Source organism: Chelmon rostratus, chromosome 9 (genome assembly GCF_017976325.1).
Source record: "Chelmon rostratus isolate fCheRos1 chromosome 9, fCheRos1.pri, whole genome shotgun sequence".
Classification (NCBI taxonomy): domain Eukaryota; kingdom Metazoa; phylum Chordata; class Actinopteri; order Chaetodontiformes; family Chaetodontidae; genus Chelmon; species Chelmon rostratus.
The window spans coordinates 25264583-25284365 of NC_055666.1; the positions used below are offsets into that span (position 1 = coordinate 25264583).

The 19783-nt window shown below is 41.4% G+C and overlaps 3 protein-coding genes across 3 annotated transcripts; 2 read left to right on the top strand and 1 right to left on the bottom strand.

Moving 5' to 3' along the window:
• Positions 1 to 1164: 1164 nt before the first annotated feature.
• On the bottom strand, positions 1165 to 7450 carry leprotl1 (leptin receptor overlapping transcript like 1). The gene is made up of 4 exons (XM_041943994.1): positions 7353 to 7450; positions 6585 to 6660; positions 4509 to 4695; positions 1165 to 4059 (listed from the first exon to the last, which is right to left on the bottom strand). The coding sequence occupies exons 1-4, from the start codon at positions 7366 to 7368 to the stop codon at positions 3943 to 3945; spliced, it is 396 nt and encodes a 131-aa protein (XP_041799928.1). The 5' UTR covers positions 7369 to 7450; the 3' UTR covers positions 1165 to 3942.
• Positions 7451 to 8223: 773 nt separating this feature from the next.
• Positions 8224 to 17208, top strand: srp72 (signal recognition particle 72). The gene is made up of 19 exons (XM_041943841.1): positions 8224 to 8349; positions 8870 to 8990; positions 9412 to 9532; positions 10126 to 10269; positions 10626 to 10737; positions 10817 to 10848; positions 10968 to 11092; positions 11222 to 11279; positions 11467 to 11598; positions 11710 to 11838; positions 12191 to 12263; positions 12510 to 12574; positions 12683 to 12778; positions 13202 to 13305; positions 13721 to 13798; positions 14368 to 14505; positions 14671 to 14708; positions 15051 to 15210; positions 16198 to 17208. The coding sequence occupies exons 1-19, from the start codon at positions 8250 to 8252 to the stop codon at positions 16376 to 16378; spliced, it is 2007 nt and encodes a 668-aa protein (XP_041799775.1). The 5' UTR covers positions 8224 to 8249; the 3' UTR covers positions 16379 to 17208.
• An 898-nt stretch (positions 17209 to 18106) lies between these two features.
• LOC121611260 (snRNA-activating protein complex subunit 1-like) lies at positions 18107 to 19183 on the top strand. The gene has a single exon (XM_041943701.1). The coding sequence runs from the start codon at positions 18107 to 18109 to the stop codon at positions 19181 to 19183; it is 1077 nt and encodes a 358-aa protein (XP_041799635.1).
• The last annotated feature ends 600 nt before the right edge of the window (positions 19184 to 19783 follow it).

Consider the following 19783-nt stretch of genomic DNA (forward strand, 5'->3'; position numbering starts at 1 on the left):
GACGCTGTTTTCTCACTTGAGTCTTTTTCTTCTCTCTCCTCAGAAAGGTGTTGACAGTGTCTACACCTTGTTCAGTCTTTTTTATATATATATCTTTTTCTCCTTGTTTAGCTGTATCTCATTTTTCTCATGCATTTACATTGAGTGCAACATTTAAACTGGAGTCTAATTCTTGTATGTGCAGTTTTCTGGTCCTAATTCTAATCATATTTGATGCCAGCAGAGGGAGACAAAGTAAAGCTACTCCTCCCAGTCAGAAAACATGTAATGTACTTTACTTTCACTTGTATACAGTGTTTTGCACCTGTATGTGTGTGTGAACTTACAGTAACTGTTTTTTGCCAACCCTAGAAGAAAACCTTTGTGGGCTATAAAGTTAATTCATAGGATTTATTTAGTCGATCAAGTTAAAAAAGTGAATAAATGCTGTTTGTATGACTTTTAAAAAAAAAAAACATGCATCTACTTTGCTGAAACAAATTATCTTACGTTGACGTTTCTGTTTCAGCTTTGTCACTAACAGTGGCTTTGGAAAGTATTCACACCTATTGTGTAGAAACAAATATCAAAGCCAGAAAATGGTCTGAATACCAAAGACAGATGTGAATTTAGATATATATATTTTTTATAAATGTGCAAGCACCTCCAAAATGTACATTTAAACTATTTTAAATTAAATCAATAGCAGAATAAAGGATACGTAATAATAAAAAGAATAAATAATACTTACTTGGTAACATTATCTGTCCATAGCAGGAGTTATTCTTATTGACAGATACGTTATTAAACACGTTAATCTGATTGACATTATAGTGTGTTAAGTGTAACAAATATAATAAAATGTGTTAATAGTGCCTCATTAAATTGGTGATGGTGAAGATAATCGAGCTGGCTTCCCCTCACTGAACAACCTGTTATTAAAAATGATCACTGTGTGCGTAACATGCCCTCCCTCTACCAGACATTACGAGATGTTTTGACTGTTTTTCTGTCAAGTAATGAGCTGATCCTCCTCAGGGCACACTGCTGCTCAGACAGACTAACTAGGCCATGCAGATGATATCAGCTAAGCTTATTTCCTGTCAAGTCTTGTAAAAGGTGTCTGTGCCTATCTGATCCCTTCTTGCCACCAAAGCGAATGCATTTGTAGTCATTCAAAGGAGAGGATGTTCAAAAATGGCCTTTATTAAAAAAAAGAAAACCACCATGCTGACTTCTGCCTCTTGAACACAAAAGTTGCAGATAGAAAATGGCGTTGGACATTGACACAAAGCATCCGATGAAATAAATAAATACAACATCCTCCCAAATCTGTGAGAAACAAAGCGTAACACCTGTCTTAAGACAGAAACACAGAGAGACCCGTCTACACACCAGATTCTGTCACATCGGGGAGTTAACGTCAGACTACAAAACAGGAAGTCTGAGAACATTTGACAAACTGAGCTTAAATTGGATACAGTGTCAGGAACACAACATGGAGTTACCCTGCTCGTCCAACCACACACTGGCTTCAGACCACCACCAGTGGGTAAATCTACTGTGCAGAGCATGTTCAGTTAGTGGTGTCACATATTAATATGCACAAATCATGTCAGTAGTTTTCAATAAACTCAAACACATTTTTAACTGAAACCAAAAAGCTGCCATCGTTCTGGTGCTTTTAATACAATCAGTGTCTTCACTGAGGCTGTGATCTCTGGAAGTGTGAAGCGTTCATTTGTAGTAGTGCTTAAACCCAGATGTCTGTTAGTGATTTTAGCCACAGCTTCCTGAGGCAGATTTCCAGCTTTTCTCTTCCCAAAGTGTTTTTAGTTTATGTAGAAAATGCTTTAAGAACTGTGGTTCATTCTTTAGAAATTGTACACATTATTTTATGTATATACCAAATCACAACAGGACACTTTGCATAAAGAGCAGGTCAAGACTGTGCTCTTTAATCTACAGATCCAACAATTCCCCCATGAGCAACCGCCTGCCGACAGCGGCGAGGAGAAACTTCCTTTGAACAGTCAGAAACCTCGAGCAGAACCAGGCTCTGGGTGGGCCGCATCTGCCTCAATGGCAAAGACTGTCACTGGAAATCTATAAAGTATCTTCTCAGGTGGCCTGAAACATGTAATAACTAAGTCTTCAAAATTATGGGATACAACTAAAACAATTTATCGTACTTCAGTATCAATAAAAACAACTTTTTTTATCTTCCAGAGAGCACATATTCAAACTGAACCATCCACAAAAAAATCAAATCTAAAGAGGAAATGTTTGGCGATCAACCCTCCATTTAACACGCTGTTGCTTCACCAAGGCAGCAGATGCTGAGCTCCTTGTTTAGCCTCCACTAATGCAGTTAAACAGCTAACAGGAGAGCGGCACCTGACTGACTGCAGGCTGTGCTGATCCCAAAGCTGCCGACAGATTACACGAGCCGATGTATAAATTTCCTTCGCACGGGCCGACGGACGCGGAAACACGTCAAAAAGAAATGATAAAACATGACTGTTGTTATATCATGAAATGCTGGTGTGAGGAAATGTGACGGCATGCGCGCCAAATCTAGACCCAATGTGCTTCAAGAGAGCAATACGAGATTAACACGGAGCTGCTGGATTCTTTTATTCTGAAGGAGTCACATTTAAAGCTTAAGGGCTGTTAGTGACTGACCAGGCCTTGATTAGAAGCAGCCCAGTTCTTAGCCTGGCTGAGTTTCCAACAAGGCTGCTGTCCTCAAGCTAATCCTACGCTAGCTGATGGCTACAACAGGCTTTTCATGCTTTCTTGACCTGACTTTCCCATACTGAGAGTGAGGTACGAGCTATTATGTGCAAAACAACATGGTGAGTAAGCAGCCTGCATCCAGTTGGCACCTGGGAAATCAAGTCAGTTTAATTTGATCTCTGCAGTGATGGTGAGGGCGTCTGAACGGATCCTCTCCTCTCACTTCAAAGAGGAAATAAACACTCGCATTCTGCTGCTCCTGAACATCGTCTCCTCAGTGTGATGACATACTGCGTGATTTTTATGGATTTCAGACATAAAACAAAATCCAAGGGATAACATGTTGAAGCGGAAACCCTTATTTCTAACATGGTCCCAAAACAGAAAGAACATACTGGAAGGACAGCTGATTTAAATCACATTTGGACATGTAGCAGGGTTAGATCGATGAGAAGGGTTGGTGGCAGTAACAGCCCCGTTCTCCATCGCAAACACACTCTCATCTTAGACTTGCTCACTTTCACAGCTTAGCAATGGTAGCATTACATAGCAGAAAACATTTTTTAAAAATCTGCATTCAATAAGCTGAATTTTCACCTTTCACTGTGACAAACATAAAAAATGGACACAGTTTCAATCAATAAGACCCATGTCAAATGGAAATAGAGCTTTTTCTCATTGTGAGTGGTGAAATCTAAGCTTGTGCTGTGCAGATTTTCCATCAGTTTTCTGCTGATTTGCACTCCACTCAGCACTTAGACTGGAAACGCACCCATCTGTGCTCTGAGTAGAGAGAAAGCTTCTTCCAGAGCTTCTAGAGTGTCTACTAAATAGAGAAAATAGCCCACACAGGTAGGGCCCTGCTAGTTTGGTCAGAATAAGTCTTATTCGACATTAAATTTGATTCTTTTCTCGCAAAATTTCAGAGATATCATTAGCAGTTGTTCAGGCTCAAAATGAAAGTGGACACGCAAACGGAGAAAACTCACAAAAAAATCCAACTGAAAGTCAGCATTTTCCATCCCACTTGTGTCAGTTCAACATAATGCAGGCGGTAAAAAAAAGAAAAAGAAAAAAGAAAGTATTGCACTGGTTTGGTGTGAGTCTATGGATGGGCGGACATCATATAAATAACAACAACAAGAACCAAACAGTAATACCATAATAATAATAATTGTAACGCTAATAAAAACAGTTCAGACTAAGGTCCCCCTCTCTGCTGTTTTACCACTGCTGCCAACTGAAGTCGTCGTTGGATCCAAAGACCAGGAAGAAGCCCAGGATGGTCCCGAAGATGACTACGTTACCCGTTAGCACGAGCGCACACGCCCCCCAGGCGATCTGTAAACCAACGCATTAATAATTCAGGTTAACAAATGCTGCTTGGTGCTGCCAAGCTGCAGCACATATTTAGGCCAAAATCAAGTGGGTGTCAACAACAGTTTACAGAATCATTTCCACATGCTGCTCTACAGTTGTATATTCAGGACACACAGCAGGAAGGGACGCTAACAGCAGCTAAATGCTAATCGTGTCCTGCGCTGCAGCTGGTGCGTCTGTCAGCTCTGTCAGCTTCTCGGCTGTGCAGCCAAACGTCATTTTTACTAACTGACGTGCTGATTTTCTTGAGCTTTTCTCTGAATGTTCTTGCTTGTCAAATTAGCGTAAATCAGACTGCTGCTGGAACCGAAACTGAACCTGTAGGGGGGGGGGGCGACGATAAGCCTCGCAAAGAGAAACATTCTTCATGACATTACTGTGAAGTGCACTAAGCCGCTTCTCTAACTTACTACATCAGCTCTTGCGAAGACGATGGGCAGGCCGAAGGCTGAAATGACGATGCCCGTCGTGAGGAAGATGGCCAGCTCTTTGCAGGCGTTACTGGCCGAGTCTGTGTCGTCGACCACCCTCCGCGAGATGCAGTAAGGGATGGGAGAGAGGATGTAAAAGAAGAGGAGGAACAAAGGCCAGTATTTGCTGCAGAGAGAGAGAGAAGGGAGGGATAAACATCCACATGTTGTGATGATAAAGGATGCAGTCAGGTGAACTGAAGGATAAAGGACCAAACGCTGTTCAGCACATTATCTAACTTCACAGGTGTTCATTATGAGGGAGGACCTACATTCTACAACCTATTAACTCTCTCATAAGTAAAGCCTGGCTGATACTCAATGTTGGTGCCAGTAAGAATAGAAATGTGATGATTTATCCACCGTTATTTGTTTTTAGCATAAACACAAACATTTCTGGTAAGGATCCCTTACATTTGATTATCATAGGATTGTGGCCTAGTTATGTTCCTAGTGATACATTTTACAGCTAAAAAATAAACTAAAATACTGACAATAAAAGCATAAACAGTATAAAGTTGGGAATTTTAAACATTAAACCTGACTGGAAATTACATTAGCCTCAGGAACTAGAAACAACCAATTTTAACTAAAAGACACACTTATATATTTAAAACATTCTGAATTAGAATAACATATACTATCCATATTAAACAGTAAATTAACTAGTATTTTCTGTGGACAATCCTGTATTATGAATATTAATTAAAGTTCTTAAAAAATATATCTTCAGCATTTCTGCACTGTTGTTACTCATTGACTGATAATTATACAGATACAGATTTATCTATAATAAGATAAAACCGGCTGATAATATCAGTTGCTAACTGATTTTCTTACAGCCTCCTTCATCTACATTCTGCAGGACTGAGGCTGTCATTCAGTATAACGATAATGGCTAAAATGAGATTAGATTACAAGAGGCAGATCTTGGGCTGCAGCCCAAGGTGTCTCGAGTTTTGAACAGGCAAATCAACTGCATCCAACTACACTGGAGGGGTGTGGTGTGCTACAAATAAACTGCAAAGTTGACCTGGCTCTCTTTAACACAGTCTCAGGGATGTGTTTGAATTCCACCTCTGAACTGAATATTGGTACATCCTTGATGTATTTTTTACATTAATGCACAGCTGGACTACCAACTGTGCAAAGTGGCCAACGAAAAGCCCAAGGATTACTGTTTGGTTGCTATGTTTGGTGGTTTTGTTTGGTTTGTGGTAATTTCAGAGACGATAAATTTATTAGGGGAAATGCCAACCATTGACATGAAATGTGGCTTTAAGGTAATTACCTAAAACTGTGGTCCTGTAGGGTGTCAAAATCCAGTTTTAAGACCTTTCAGCTGCATAGTGTGCTGACATGGTAGCCTTGTTTCAGACCTTTGAATTACCGGTCGCATCTCAGATTAGTTCAGTGATTAAAACAGGTCTGGTGTTTTGCCCACTGGCAGCTATTAAAGCCAGTTTGAGAAACAATCAACCAAAGCTTTGTTCGCAGGAATAAGAAGAACTACCCACCAAGCCACATCCATGAAAATCACTAACAGAGAAATAATGATAAGCTTGGATGTGACTGACACAGCTGTACAAGCTGTTTTGAGTTGACTTACAGAAAACACAACCCTTCAATCACTTCTTCAGTCAATTTGAAAAATGTTCTCTGCTCCTAACAACTGCTACCATCAACTGTGTCACTGAAAACACCATGACACAAATTACCACACAATAAAGCTCTGGTCGATGTAATAATCCACCACAGAAAGGTGTCAAACTAGAACTTTATTGTTCAAAAAGGTGGAAAACTCTCATGTGGCAGTTTGTGTTAGGCACCCAGCAGTTCATTTATAACCCCGAGCCCCGTAATAGGTTAATCCAGTCATGCATTCACACCTGCACTTTGAGGTGTAAACCTGGGATGGGATCACCCAAAGTGCTTCTGGGTGTGAAGTGTGCACAGCATCCACCTCACACACATACACATTAACAGGCTTACATGGTGTGTGATGGTGATACTTACTCGTACACAGGGAGGGCACATCCGAGCATGAGGAACATGAGGCCAATGGCCCCTCCAAAGGACAGGCTGATGAGAGCTAGCAGAGACACAGAGGGGAGGATGTCAGCATGGGAAATGTCACGGAGCTTCTTTCTGAATCTGTGCGTGGTTATCCCGAGACCCTCAGCAATCGCATCGCAGCAGCAGGGCCCCTGGCTACTGGAGCTATCATGTGATGAATCAGCTGATTTCACGTGTAACAGCTACATTAGAAATCTAAACCATGCCATTAGGGGCCCATGTTAACCTCGGAAAGCAATACAGTCAGTGTGGTTGCTTGTTAACAGCAATTAATCCAGGCAAATCACTTGCAACAAGCACAGCATCTCAGTCAGCGACTGTGTAATTACTGTGTCAGGTGCAGCTAGCATTAGCATTATAACGGTAACTACTAGTTACGTTGTTATACTACTAAAATGAAATGACATTAGAGACGGCATCATAACGCAACGTTTCAGGGCTGCAGTGTGTCAATTAGCTGAAGTTAATATGCATTTAATTGTGTTGACTAAGTAGCGGCTCCTTTCAGCCCAGGGATACAAGCGATTCAGCTAATGCTAACGACTGTATTGGCCCTGCGGCTAACGTTATCTACTTCTTCACGTTAACGTTAGCTAGCTGGACATGGCAACGCATCCATCTGTTTTCAGGATATTTTGACACAGTTATATTAACTCAGCCGGATTCCAGAAGCGTTACACATATAAATGAAAAGTGGAAATTTCTTACCTTTAATCCCAGCCATTTCTCCTGGACAAAAGCTCGACACACAGCCCTGACGAATGACAACAGTGCCCCCCTCCTCGGCTGTCGAGTCGGACCGAACCTCCAACCCTGCCTGTGGTGCTCACTTCAAGTGCCACCGGAAATTTCAATATTAGGATCTCGTCACGCAGAAAAATTACTTATCTTATTTAAAGAACGGAGAAACATTATTAGCAAAATCTACTTCAAATCTCTTTCAAAAGTAAACCACTGCATCTCAAAGTGGTATATTATTAGTTTATCAATGCCGACCTATAAATGTGTAATAAGCAGTATAATTTTGTAGATCAACAGGTTGAGCTAATTTTAGCGAATGTATATTCTCTTGGATTGTTTATTTTACTTTTTAAAAATTGTATAACCAATTTATATGTATAACACGGTAAAGTACAAAACGTAGTGGAGGAAAAAGTATTACGAGCTGAAGTATAGATAAGTGTATACTACAATTATCTATACTTTAGTGCGTTATTTGAGAAATGGCATTTTTGCCATTTCACAAATAACGGCAAAAATGTTCAAAATATAATCCCAAAAACTTCAATTTTGTACATGAATTCAGACATCATAGCGCATCAGTAATTGCTGCCTTACAACTGATCTGCCTTCTAGGTAGGTGTTCGGTAGACGAACTTTATAGGTGGGCTGTGAAGGCATTATATGCCTCTGTTGCTGCTAAGTTAGAAACCGTACGGTTATCTTACACTTTCAATATATTATTAACACTGAAATATAGTCGAGGTTATTCGGTAATCGTCAGTTTCTGTATTTAATTTATTTTAAAATATATCTATATAGCCTTTGGTAACCCGGAAATGTAAGCCTTGTACTTCCGCCGTTCTGTGAGCCCATTCAGCGAAGATGGCGAGCGCAGGGGTCTCGGTCGCTTCGCTGTGGACTGAAGTGAACCGCTGCGGACAGAATGGCGACTACACAAGAGCCCTAAAAGCTCTGGCTAAAAGTAGGAATTCATGTCTGTCATCGTTGTTCTCAAACGGAATCCGAGCTGTGGCCTGACATAGACAGACGGCCCGTTTCTTCTGGCTCGAACAGAGTCCGCTGGCTAAGCTAGGGCCAGCTGCATGACCAGCTGTTAGCATGTGACTAGGCTAACGGCAGTTAGACAGCTACTTGTCAGCTCTCACAAACATCGTCTTAGCTTTACATACCAAACATCTGCTAATAAACGTATACTTAATTGATGTATCCACACAGCTAGCTGTTTTATATGGGATTTATGTGTAGAAATAAAGTACTGTTTTGCCACAGAAATGCGCCGTCCTGATTAGTGACGTGTCCCTAGCCCTACAGCTAACTTATCATGGTGGGCAGCTAATCAGCTTTCATTCGGCGGTCAACAACCCGTTTTGAAACGCTTATTTGATTTTTCTACTAATGATCCTGATATCACTCAAGGTGTGTCTTTCTTAAACTTGCGTTACTGATGAAGTTTCTGCCATTTGTCTACTCTTTTGTCACAGTTTTGCACGAAAACAGGGATGATGTGACGGCCCTTCACTGTAAAATCGTTTGCCTTATTCAGAATGGCAGCTTCAAAGAGGCGCTGAATGTCATGAACACCCATTCAAAAGTGCTCGGCGGGTAAGAAGTTAATTGTGTGGTTGTTCCCACATTTTGACCATTGATACTGTAGACTAAATGCTTTATTGAATTCTCAAGTTTTACTTTTAAACCACAGTCTTACACAAAAGCATTTCGATGTGCTGCACAGCGCGATAAACAATAGAAAATAAGATGTACATGCTTACATACAGACAGATTGTATGCATACTCACACACAAACGCAAACTAAACTCAATCTGTTATCAATTTGAAAAACAAAGTAACACATTAATTGTTAATGTAAATTCACAGTATTCACAGCCCTGATTGATGCAAAATGATGCAATTTGTTTATCTGAATGCAATGCTTTACACATACAACTAACAGATTACTTGCTACATGTCTTATGGTTGGCATTGTCTCCCCATTAAAATAATTGTTATTTCTCTTCTTGCTCAGTGAGGTTCTGTTTGAAAAGGCGTACTGCGAGTACCGACTGAACAGAGTGGAAAGTTCCCTGAAGACCATTGAAGGTGCTCCTGAACAGACAGACAAGCTGAAGGAGCTCTACGGTCAAGTGGTAAGTATGATTGACCATGAGATAAATCATATTATTGCTGCATGCTTTTGATTCGTAGACTGAGCAAGGGAGGCGGTGTTCCTGCCCACCTCCTTGTTGATGTGGAGCATCGCACAAAAGTACACAATTTGCTCATAAGATCTGGGATAGAAGCTCTGAGACTTGTGTGTAACTGTGTGTTTTTAGCTCAAGGCTGCTGGATATTGATGGCGTAGGGTCGTGTCTTTGAATCTTATCATGTAACACGTGACAGAGTTCCTCTAAAATACAAGAACATTTGAAACAGCATTTGGGCAGTGATGAGACACTAAAGCACTCCTTTGAAACCTGACGTATCACTGCTGCAATCAATGATCATTTGATCAGAGATCACAGAGTTCCATGGAAAGTGTAGGTTACAGGTGTCTCATAGGTAACTAGATGATTATTGGTCAGTGATGCGACACTGACTAAATTCCTATATTCTTATAAATTGCCAGCTTAATATTTATAAATTTTCAACTCAACATGAAAGCCATGGTGTTGTTTTTGACATTGTTTTGAGAATTTAAAGACGTCTGCTGATTGGAGCTGTCTCTCCTTTCATTGTCTAGTTGTACAGACTGGAGCGCTACGATGAGTGCAAGTCCGTCTACACAAATCTGATCAGGAACTCCCAGGATGAGTACGAGGAGGAGAGGAAGACCAACCTGGCTGCTGTGGTGGCTTCGATGAGTCAGTGGGAGAAAGCTCCGTTGGTAAGCACTCCACTACAGAATTAGCATTTTTGGCTTTTTGATGCCACTGTTGTCGTGTGTACTTATGTTTCAGTCTCGATTGCTTTTCATGAACAACTAAAACTGTCTGCAAGTGTTAAGATTCACACTAGGTTAGATTCAAATGCTAAACTGAACAAAATTAAATATCTAGAGTGATGATCGTATTCAGCTACCTACTTCTTCATGTGTTTTAAACTGGTATGAGAAGAAGAAGAGCTCAGACTGGGTGTGTTCATAGATAATTATCTTAATATCTCAACAAGTGTTAGGAAAATTACTGAACATTTATTGTATTATGTTGTTTTTAAGATCATGTCTTATATTTTCTTCTGCAGGAAGATCTGGGTCTTCCTGAGTCTACGTATGAGCTGTGTTACAATGCTGCCTGTGCTCTGATTGGACAAGGACAGCTTACAGAGGCCCTCAATAAACTACGGCAAGCAGAGGGTCAGTCCCACTCTGTTCTACCTTCCCTGTCAACTTGCTGTTTTACAATTTGACTTTAACTGATTGTTTTCTTTCACAGAGCTTTGCAGAGTCTCATTGGCAGATGATTCTGTGAGTGCTGCTTTGTTTTTCCAAAACATTTAAGCATGAATCATCAAGTCTCATCCATTTTCAAGGATACTGATTTTATATTTGTAAAATTTTGATCCATCACATCATGTCCCTTTCAGGATGTGACCGAGGAGGACATCGAGTCAGAGCTGGCCGTCATCCATTCTCAGATGGCGTATGTCATGCAATTACAAGGTCGGACAGATGAGGCGCTGCAGCTGTACAACCAGGTCATCAAGCTGAAGTGAGTGCCGGGTTCATCGCATTTAATTTACTTCCAAAAGCAGATGAAGAGAATGTCGCACAGGTTGAATTAATGTTGTAATTAATGCAGATGGCAAATAGATATTCCATAATATGCTCTTAATTGCAGACCATCGGATGTGGGCCTGCTTGCTGTGACTGCCAACAATATCATCACAATAAACAAGGTGGGTGTATGATAGTCTTACCGAGTTAAATATTTCCTCATAATAGCATCATTGTGCTGCCAACTGAGCCAAGTCCAAAATACTGAGTCTAACACACTGCAGTAAATCTGTCGTCCACCCACAGATGTAAAAAAACAAATTCCAACTTGTTTGAATGTTTTCATTGAAGCTCTTTCTGTTTTCACAGGACCAAAACGTGTTTGACTCAAAGAAAAAGGTGAAACTGACAAATGCGGAAGGTGTTGAATACAAGCTGGCAAAGAAGCAGCTGCAGGCCATTGACCTCAACAAAGCCCTCCTGGCCATGTACACTAACCAGGTACTGTACTGTACTGTAGCTAAACTGCTGCTGTGAATCAAATTAAAAGCAATTAGTTTAGATTTCATTATTGATCACGATTTGTTGGTGCATTGCTCTTTGTGTCCACAGGCTGACCAGTGCAGGAAGCTGTCATCCAGTCTTCAGTCTCAGAATCCGGGTCACCCGCGGCCGGTCCTCATCCAGGTCGCTCAGCTGTGCAGGGAGAAGCAGCACGGCAAGGCCATAGAGCTGCTCCAGGTAGACACGACCATGCTGGTTGTTTCCAGTCTGATTCACATCCTAAAAACAAACAAAATCCTCCTCCTTTTCTTTCTGATTATGTAAACACCAGCTTTGCTGGCGTTTCACTCCCACTGAGGCTAAAATCTAAAAATGTGTGTACATGTTATATTGACAGACACTTTAAAATGCCCAACAAATGGCTTAACAGTTATAGGCACACAGACTCATTTCACACCTCTCTGCCGTGGCTTTGAATTGTTTACTGACAAATTTAAGCTAATTTGTTGTTGTGCTCGCTGTCTGTAGCTCTAAAAAAGAAGCGTAGTATTTTCTTTTGATCCTAACAGACTATTCTTTTGTTTTCCAGCAATTCTCAGACCAACATCCAGAGAGTGCGTCTGGCATCAAACTGACAATGGCACAACTGTATTTAGTCCAAGGTACTGGCATGTGTTTACATTGATCACATGAGCTACAGGTTCATTTATGTATTATCATTTTACGGCACAGGGTTGTACAAGGAAAAAGATGTAGTGCCTTTATGCTACTCACAAAACTATAACTACCTAAAATATATAGGCAGTAGATTTTTACTTCCACTCACTGAGGACAAGATGTCATTTGAAAATGTCCTTGTTTCCAGCTAATTATTATTATTATTTGACCGATTATTTCTGAATCCTCAGGTCATGTAACAAAAGCTTGTGATGTCCTGAGGTCCATTGAAGAGTTCAAGCACAAATCAGGGATGGTAAGTCTGAAATGAAAGTTACACAGGAGTTTTCCACAGTGTGTAAAGCCTTTGATTTAGCTTCAGTGCTCTGTCTGCCATTCATCTAAACCGTCATTGTCTCCTCAGATTTCAGCTCTGGTGACGATGTACTCCCATGAAGAAGACATTGACAGCGCTATCGACATTTTCAAACAAGCTATTGAGCACTACCAGTCTGAACAGGTTGGTGTCCAATGCTAAGATTCTTCCTGTGTCCTGTCACCATTTTAGTGGCCATTTCCTGGTAAAAACAAAAAATACTGTGTTTGGAAGAAACAGAAGAAGAACTGGTAGCTAATACAGGCAGTGATAGCCACCTACAGAACGTGAAAAGGTACCAACAGAACATTCAGGGAACAATACACTGACTATTTGACTGATGGGTAATCTGCAGGAGGTGCAGTGCAGAAACATCACAGCAGTGACTGCTTTGTAGAAAAGTCAAAGCAAAGATGGAGTCAAATTCATTCAACAAATCTTGCCAATCACCACCTGCGGTTAAGGCTGTGGGTCGTACTTTAATGCGACAAGACAAGCCAACACATGAGCTAGTTTGTGATATCTGAATATGTTTCCACTGTGTAATCACCCGGTTCTCCTCTGCAGCCCGGATCTGCTGCACACTTGGCGCTCGTACGAGAAGCTGCCAATTTCAAACTGAAGTACGGACGGAAAAAAGAAGCCATTAGTGATCTGGAGCAGCTGTGGAAGTGAGTTACAGCCCCGAAATGCACTCAAAATCAACATGTGTGGAGTATTTGAGCAAAAAAAGACATGTAATGTGCTCCTTAGAGGTTGTCTCACAGCTGCTGTTTCTGCCTTTTGTTCAGTCATCTGGCCGGCATGATGTCGAGTAGCTCGACTGTTTGTCTAGTTCTTAAACAGTTTGATAAACATCATTACAAGGTGCTTATAGAGCAGGAAAAACACAAATTACAATTACACACGGTTTATTTATTTGCATATTCATGCAGCTGCCTCTGAGTGTATGTTCGACCTTTAACCTCTCCACTTTTGTGTGTTTGTCTGTCGGGTGATATCAGGATGTTTTTTTTTACTCCAACAGTTGCTCGAATTTCGTCTTTTACAACAATAAAGCTTATTTTTTTATTTTTCCCGAAACAGGCAGAACACCAACGACATCCACACGCTGGCACAACTCATCTCGGCGTATTCTCTGGTGGACACGGACAAAGCCAAATCGTATCCTTTGACCTTCTGAAAAGAACAGAGATGAAATGTTTACCTTTTAGTATTTTGCCACTGTTTTGGACCACAATCATTTCAGGTATTTTTCAAGCGAAAAAACACTAAACATTCTCAGATTGATCTCAAAAGTGATGATTTTCTACCTTTTTCTTGCGAACATGTTGTTTTGGATTATTATCAGAAAGAAATGAACGTGACGCTGCCTTGGTCTCTGGAAAATTCCCACTATTTTTGCCATTTCATAGACAAAACCATGAACATTGTGAAAATAATTGGCAGATTAATCCCTTATGAAAGTAATAGTTAGTGGAAGCCCTCCAGAGCCACACCACAGATGCTGATCCAGAATCAGATGTACTATCTGACACCCGGAAGAGCTGACTGCTCAACACGCATCCGTGTCATTTTCTTTTCTACTTGTACGAGGTTACATTGCTAACAATAATGATGCATAAACCTACAGGCAGATAAGAAACGTTAGGACTCTTTGTGACTTTGTGATGGTGCATGTTAAGGTGTAAGTTTTAAACCAATGTAAAACAGTACTTAGCATTCCCCTCCAGCCTCAGCAAACACCTACCATCTGCAGACACAATGGCCTTCAACGTGGACGTAGACGAGCTGGAGAACTCCCACGGAGCGACCTACGTCAGGAAAAAAGCTGCTAAAGTCACAGGAGAAAACCTCCCCAAAGAACAAGGGTAAACCCTCACCGGTCTCTTCCACGTCGACTTCATGGTGTTCAGAACATTTTCAGCATTTAAATGCATGTTTTGTAGTTGAAAATACATTTAACGGAGTAAGAAGTGTGAGCTTCGCTTCACTTTCACGTCCTTCATACTAATACAGCTGCATTTTCTACACAGCCAAGGCGAGATCAAAAAGAAGAGGAAGAAAAAGAAAGGTATGTCATCCATCAAATATTGACTGTGGGACAAATTATTTCCAAGACAGGTTTCTTGGGAGGAAAATTACATATTTTTTGTCAGAACATGTTATCAAGATTAAAATAAATAAATAATATCCGAAAAGTCCTCTGTTGAAAAGGCCATATATTTGTGACCACTGCTGGCCTCTATGGACCACCAGTAGGGAGCCCCTAGAGTTAAATAATATGTTGCAGCAATGAAATCTTTCTCATTGATGCTTTTAAGATGGTGTATTATGTCGGTAGCATTTCATTTATTTACTCACACTGTGCTGAGCTGCTCTCACCTTCAGTGACTCCTCCTGATTTTCTTTTTAGGCAAACTGCCCAAAAACTGCGACCCGAAAGCGACCCCTGACCCCGAGAGGTGGCTGCCCATGAGGGAGCGTACCTACTACAGAGGCAAGAAGAAGGGGAAGAAGAAGGAGCAAATCGGAAAAGGCACACAGGGAGCGACGGCAGGAGCTTCGGCCGAGCTGTGAGTAGCCTCAGAGTCACGCATGCACGTCACCTGCGAGTAGAGTTGTCTGGAAGCAATTTCCTGTAAATGGAGCCTAATAATCTACTCCACTAATGGAGGAAAAGCACCTGAGTTTGTCCTTTTGTTGCTCTGCCAATGAATCCTCACTGGAGGTGTCCAGCTGCTGTGCAGAAGAAACAGCTTGAGTGTTATTCAGGCCAAAATAAAAGTAATTCTCAGTCTCAGCCGAAGCAGAAGTCTGTTCGGTAATCAATGAGTCTGCACTATGGAAAGTGAGTCAGTGTCAGCTGCTGATTTTTTTTTTATTGTTTTAATGTAAAATATCTCAGCTTTTAAAATTACTCATTTCTACCAGAGTAAGGAAACGCTGTGTGGGCTATTTTTGCCATATTTGCCCCCACAAATTGATGTTTTTTCAGTTGCACAGTAATATTTCCACAGCGATTCTGACAGTGCTGAAAAATAGTCAATTTTTCTATTAGCTGATTGATAGTTCACTCATTTATTTGTTCATTTAACTCAGTTATGAAGCAATAAATGCCAAACATTTGCTGTTCTTAGCTCCTCAAATGTGAGGAAGCTTTTCACTGTTTCATGTTTTAGACAATTAGAAGTCATCCTGGGGATTATTCACCATCTTCAGAAAGATATAAACTAAACAATATGGACAACAATCAGTTGCAGCCTTTGGTGGTGCTTGAAAGGTGTTCTTGCTGAAAGGTGGATGAGAAGATTGTTATCATTCATGTGCGTAGCTGAAGCCAGCTGAGCCAGTTAGCTCCTCTCATCTCACCAAGCAGATAATTTTCAGCTGTTCCTTTAAAGTACCTGCAGGCTGTAGACGGACATGCAGCACAGAATCTTCCACACACACATTTCAACTTGTCTAAAGGGTTTAACTTTACTGTGAATGTTCCCAGAATGAACAGATACGTCCTTGATGTCGAGCTCTGATCTCTGATTTTGGCTCTTCCTCTGTTCCAGGGATGCCAGTAAGACGGCCAGCAGCCCCCCCACCTCCCCCAGACCTGGGTCCGCGTCCGGCTCATCTACGGCCCCCGCCAGCAACGTGGTCCCGCCTCGACAGCAGAAACCTGCAGCCTCGGGGGCCACGCGCAAGAAGGCACCACAGAAGAAGAAGAAGGGAGGCAAAGGAGGCTGGTAGAGGGAAGCAACACGTGAGGCAGGGGGGCCACAAGATACACTGACGTCTGTGAGACGTCACCAAGAAACCATAAGCTTTTCTCTTTTTTACGTTTCAAGTTCAGTTTACTTTTTTTGTTCTGACGGTGAAACCAAAAGTTCCCCTTCGCTCTTCTTTCTCATTCATTTGTGCTGTTTTTTAAATGTCCAGAATATTTAAAGGACAGTTCCCCTGAAATTCACTTTTTGTTGCTCTGCCAAAGCAGATGTTTTCTCGAAGGGTTTCTGTTTTTACTTTCTTTGGTTTGTGACCTTTTGAGGTCACAGTAAAACCAACAACAAAAAGGTCCAGAGGATGGAAAATGCCTTTACTGTGCTGTATTGTTCTTTCATTATACACCAAATGTACATCTGTAGAACTCTATAATAAAATATGAAAATAGATTTTTGGTTGATTTAGCCAATAGTTTTAATTAAATCCTTAAAATCACATCCTTCCTGACATCAAGGCCATTTTGAGACCTTAAATGTTGATTTAGGTTCAACCACAGTTCACTTCCAACAGTTAAGAAAATAAACTGCTTTAGTTTTGGGAGAGATGTCTTTAATGTTAGATCACACTTCATACTCTGGCTGTTTGCCTCACGTTTTCTTAAATTGTCCCTCTACTTTCAATTAGCTGCAGAGATGCAGTGTTAAAGAATTATTTATTTTTCAATCCCTGTGTTGGTCAAAATTCAAGCAAACAAATTTTAATCCTTGAATTACATTTTATCAGCTGCATGTTTCAGGAAATGAAAGACCAAACAGGTGTCCCATTTTGTTAAGTCTTAATAAAACTCTTCACAGCGACATGCGAGCCCTGTGTTTCCTGTAACATTCAATGTGAATAGATGAGACAGCTGCTGTCGAACTGCATTTGGATCAGTGGGGGGATTTCATTTGCATTAGTTGATACTTAGCTTTGTGAATATCATCCACTTATTGAGGTAAAAAAAAAAGGAGATAAGTGCTTTTTCTGTTTTGGCAAGCTATTTTTTTTTTTTTTTTAAATCTTGTCTGTTATGTTTTTAAAATGAAGCATGGGCAGTATTCCTCTGGAACATGTGGAGCCCCCTGGAGGTCACATAGTAAACTGATTCGTTACGATACGATAAGTTTTTATTTAGAAATCTGTAAGTTGGTTAAAACTTCACAAATATACCTCTCAGAATAAAAGCAGGTAACAAAATATCTCTCCTGGTCTTAAATTTTAACTAATTTGGTTTAATTCAGTGGCCAATAATGGATGAATTAACGGGGTAAAAAGTATTTCTAAACTTCTTACGTCTCTGCTTCAGTTATTATATGTTCTTGAGTAAACTTCGATCCACCTTCTTCTAAAATGTCCACATCCCTTCTTACTTTAGTGAGAAATGCTCAATCATGACAATATCAGACATATTTTGTTTCAAATAACTGAGGGTTTTCTTGAACTTAGAGCCAATCACACAGTTTCATGAAAAAACTGATTATTATCGTCTGTATTCCAACTGGAAGTTCAAGTTCAGTTTACAACTTTTGAAGACAAGCGACTGTGACAGGAGGAGCCTCTGCCTCGTGTCTTCACCCCACATCGTCAGTCTTTCAACTTTGCCAATTTGCCAGTGACGAGCCTCACCTGCCTTGAATCTGTGCAGAGCCCCGTCAAGCTTCAGACGAGCAGTTTGAGAGTTTCAGTGTTGTTCGAGGTTGATATTTCTTTGACAGGATGCCCCGTTTGCAGCCTTTTTACTCTGAATTCTTCTACAGTCCTCTGACAGAAGATGTGGAGGAACTGCTGGCTCGTTTCCAGCAGGCTGACTCAGTCAGGTATGAGGAGTTTTCAGCCATCTGGAGGGAGATGGCCCTCTCAGATGTCTTTCTCGGTATTACCCGTGCAGGTGAACTGAAGAGATTCTGCAGAATAACGTTGGCCACAGCCATGAAGTACTTGTTGCCTCCGTACAGCTACCAGATTCGTGTAGGAGGCTTGTATTTGTTGTTTGGTTTTTACCACACACAACTCGCCGTTCCACCGGTGAAGATTAGACTCCCTTTGCGGGACTGGTCCCAAGTTCAAAAGTTTCTCAAGGACTCTGTGGACTCTGGTCATCAGGATGTTGTTTACATATATCAGAAGCTTGTCGCAACCAAAGCCATACACTACACCGCCATGCCACATTTTCTCACCTTCCAGAAGCAGAGGAAGCCCAAGAATGAACCTGTGTGTGCAGAGTTTCTTGGGAGGACCACAGCTGTCCAGGAGCTCGTCGCTTCAGACATCCTGGAAGAGGTGGGCAACATCCAGAGCCACTATGAGAAGCTGAAGGAGGGCACCGTGGAGGTCAGCTCCCAGATCACCATGACCCATCAAGACTTAGTCGCCCGCCTGAAAGCCTGCATGTCAGAGTTCATCAGCTGGCAGCAGAAGACCTTCTCACAGGACAACAAAAGCAAGAAGTCTGTTGACGATGAGGAGAAGCCAGCTGAGGCCGAGTCCAGCAGCAGCAGGGCCCGGCTCCTGTCCTCCATCAAGCAGAAGAGCTACAGAAGCTTCCAGCAGGCATCCAAGTCCAGGAGGCACCGACAGGCCGACACAGTGGAATCCTCCAGCTCAGGGGTGGAGCAGGTCCAGGAGGAAGCTCTGCAGCGGAAGAAGGCGCCCTCACTGCGGGCTCGGACCTGGAAGAATCTCGGGAAGAAGCAGGAGGAGAGCACGCTCCAGGCCTGGCTCCTGAGTGCTCCCGAGCAGCAGGAAAGGGTGCCGGTGAAGAGGGCCAGCCAGGTAACACCTTTCAAACCATGACGGGAGGGGAGGAAGGAGGAGCTCTTTGTTTTTGTTCCTCCACATTAAAACAAATTCGCTTCAAATGACCCTTTAATTGTGAATCCTTTGTTAAGCAATGTATTTCATGCTTGTTTGAATAAAGAAAATGTGACTTCAAGTCAGGTGACTCACCTGGTTATTTACCTTTACAGTAATCTGTCATGTGCACAGAAAACCAACCAACAGCACTGTCTTTGGCAGGCTTACATGCTTTTTCTTACCACTTACCATAGCTCATTGCACTCAGTGTAACACAGACTGGTATAATATGTAATTATAAGATACAGTAACATTCAGACATGAAGAGGTTTTGCTTGTATTTTTTAAGTCAACACTGTCAGGCCTTTCTTTTTAATACATAATTGATAAACGCCCATTTGTTGCAACAAAATCCTCTCAACTCTAAACATCACAGAGAGAAGAACAGAACAAAAGAAGGGAGAAAAATCACATGTTCATGTGCTGTTCCTCTGCCTTACAGTATGAAAAACACAGTGGAGACAGAGCAGTGGTTGAAGGACATGACAACATAGTTAATTGTTTACACTGCAATTCCTGTAATTTTCATTAAATTTTCAC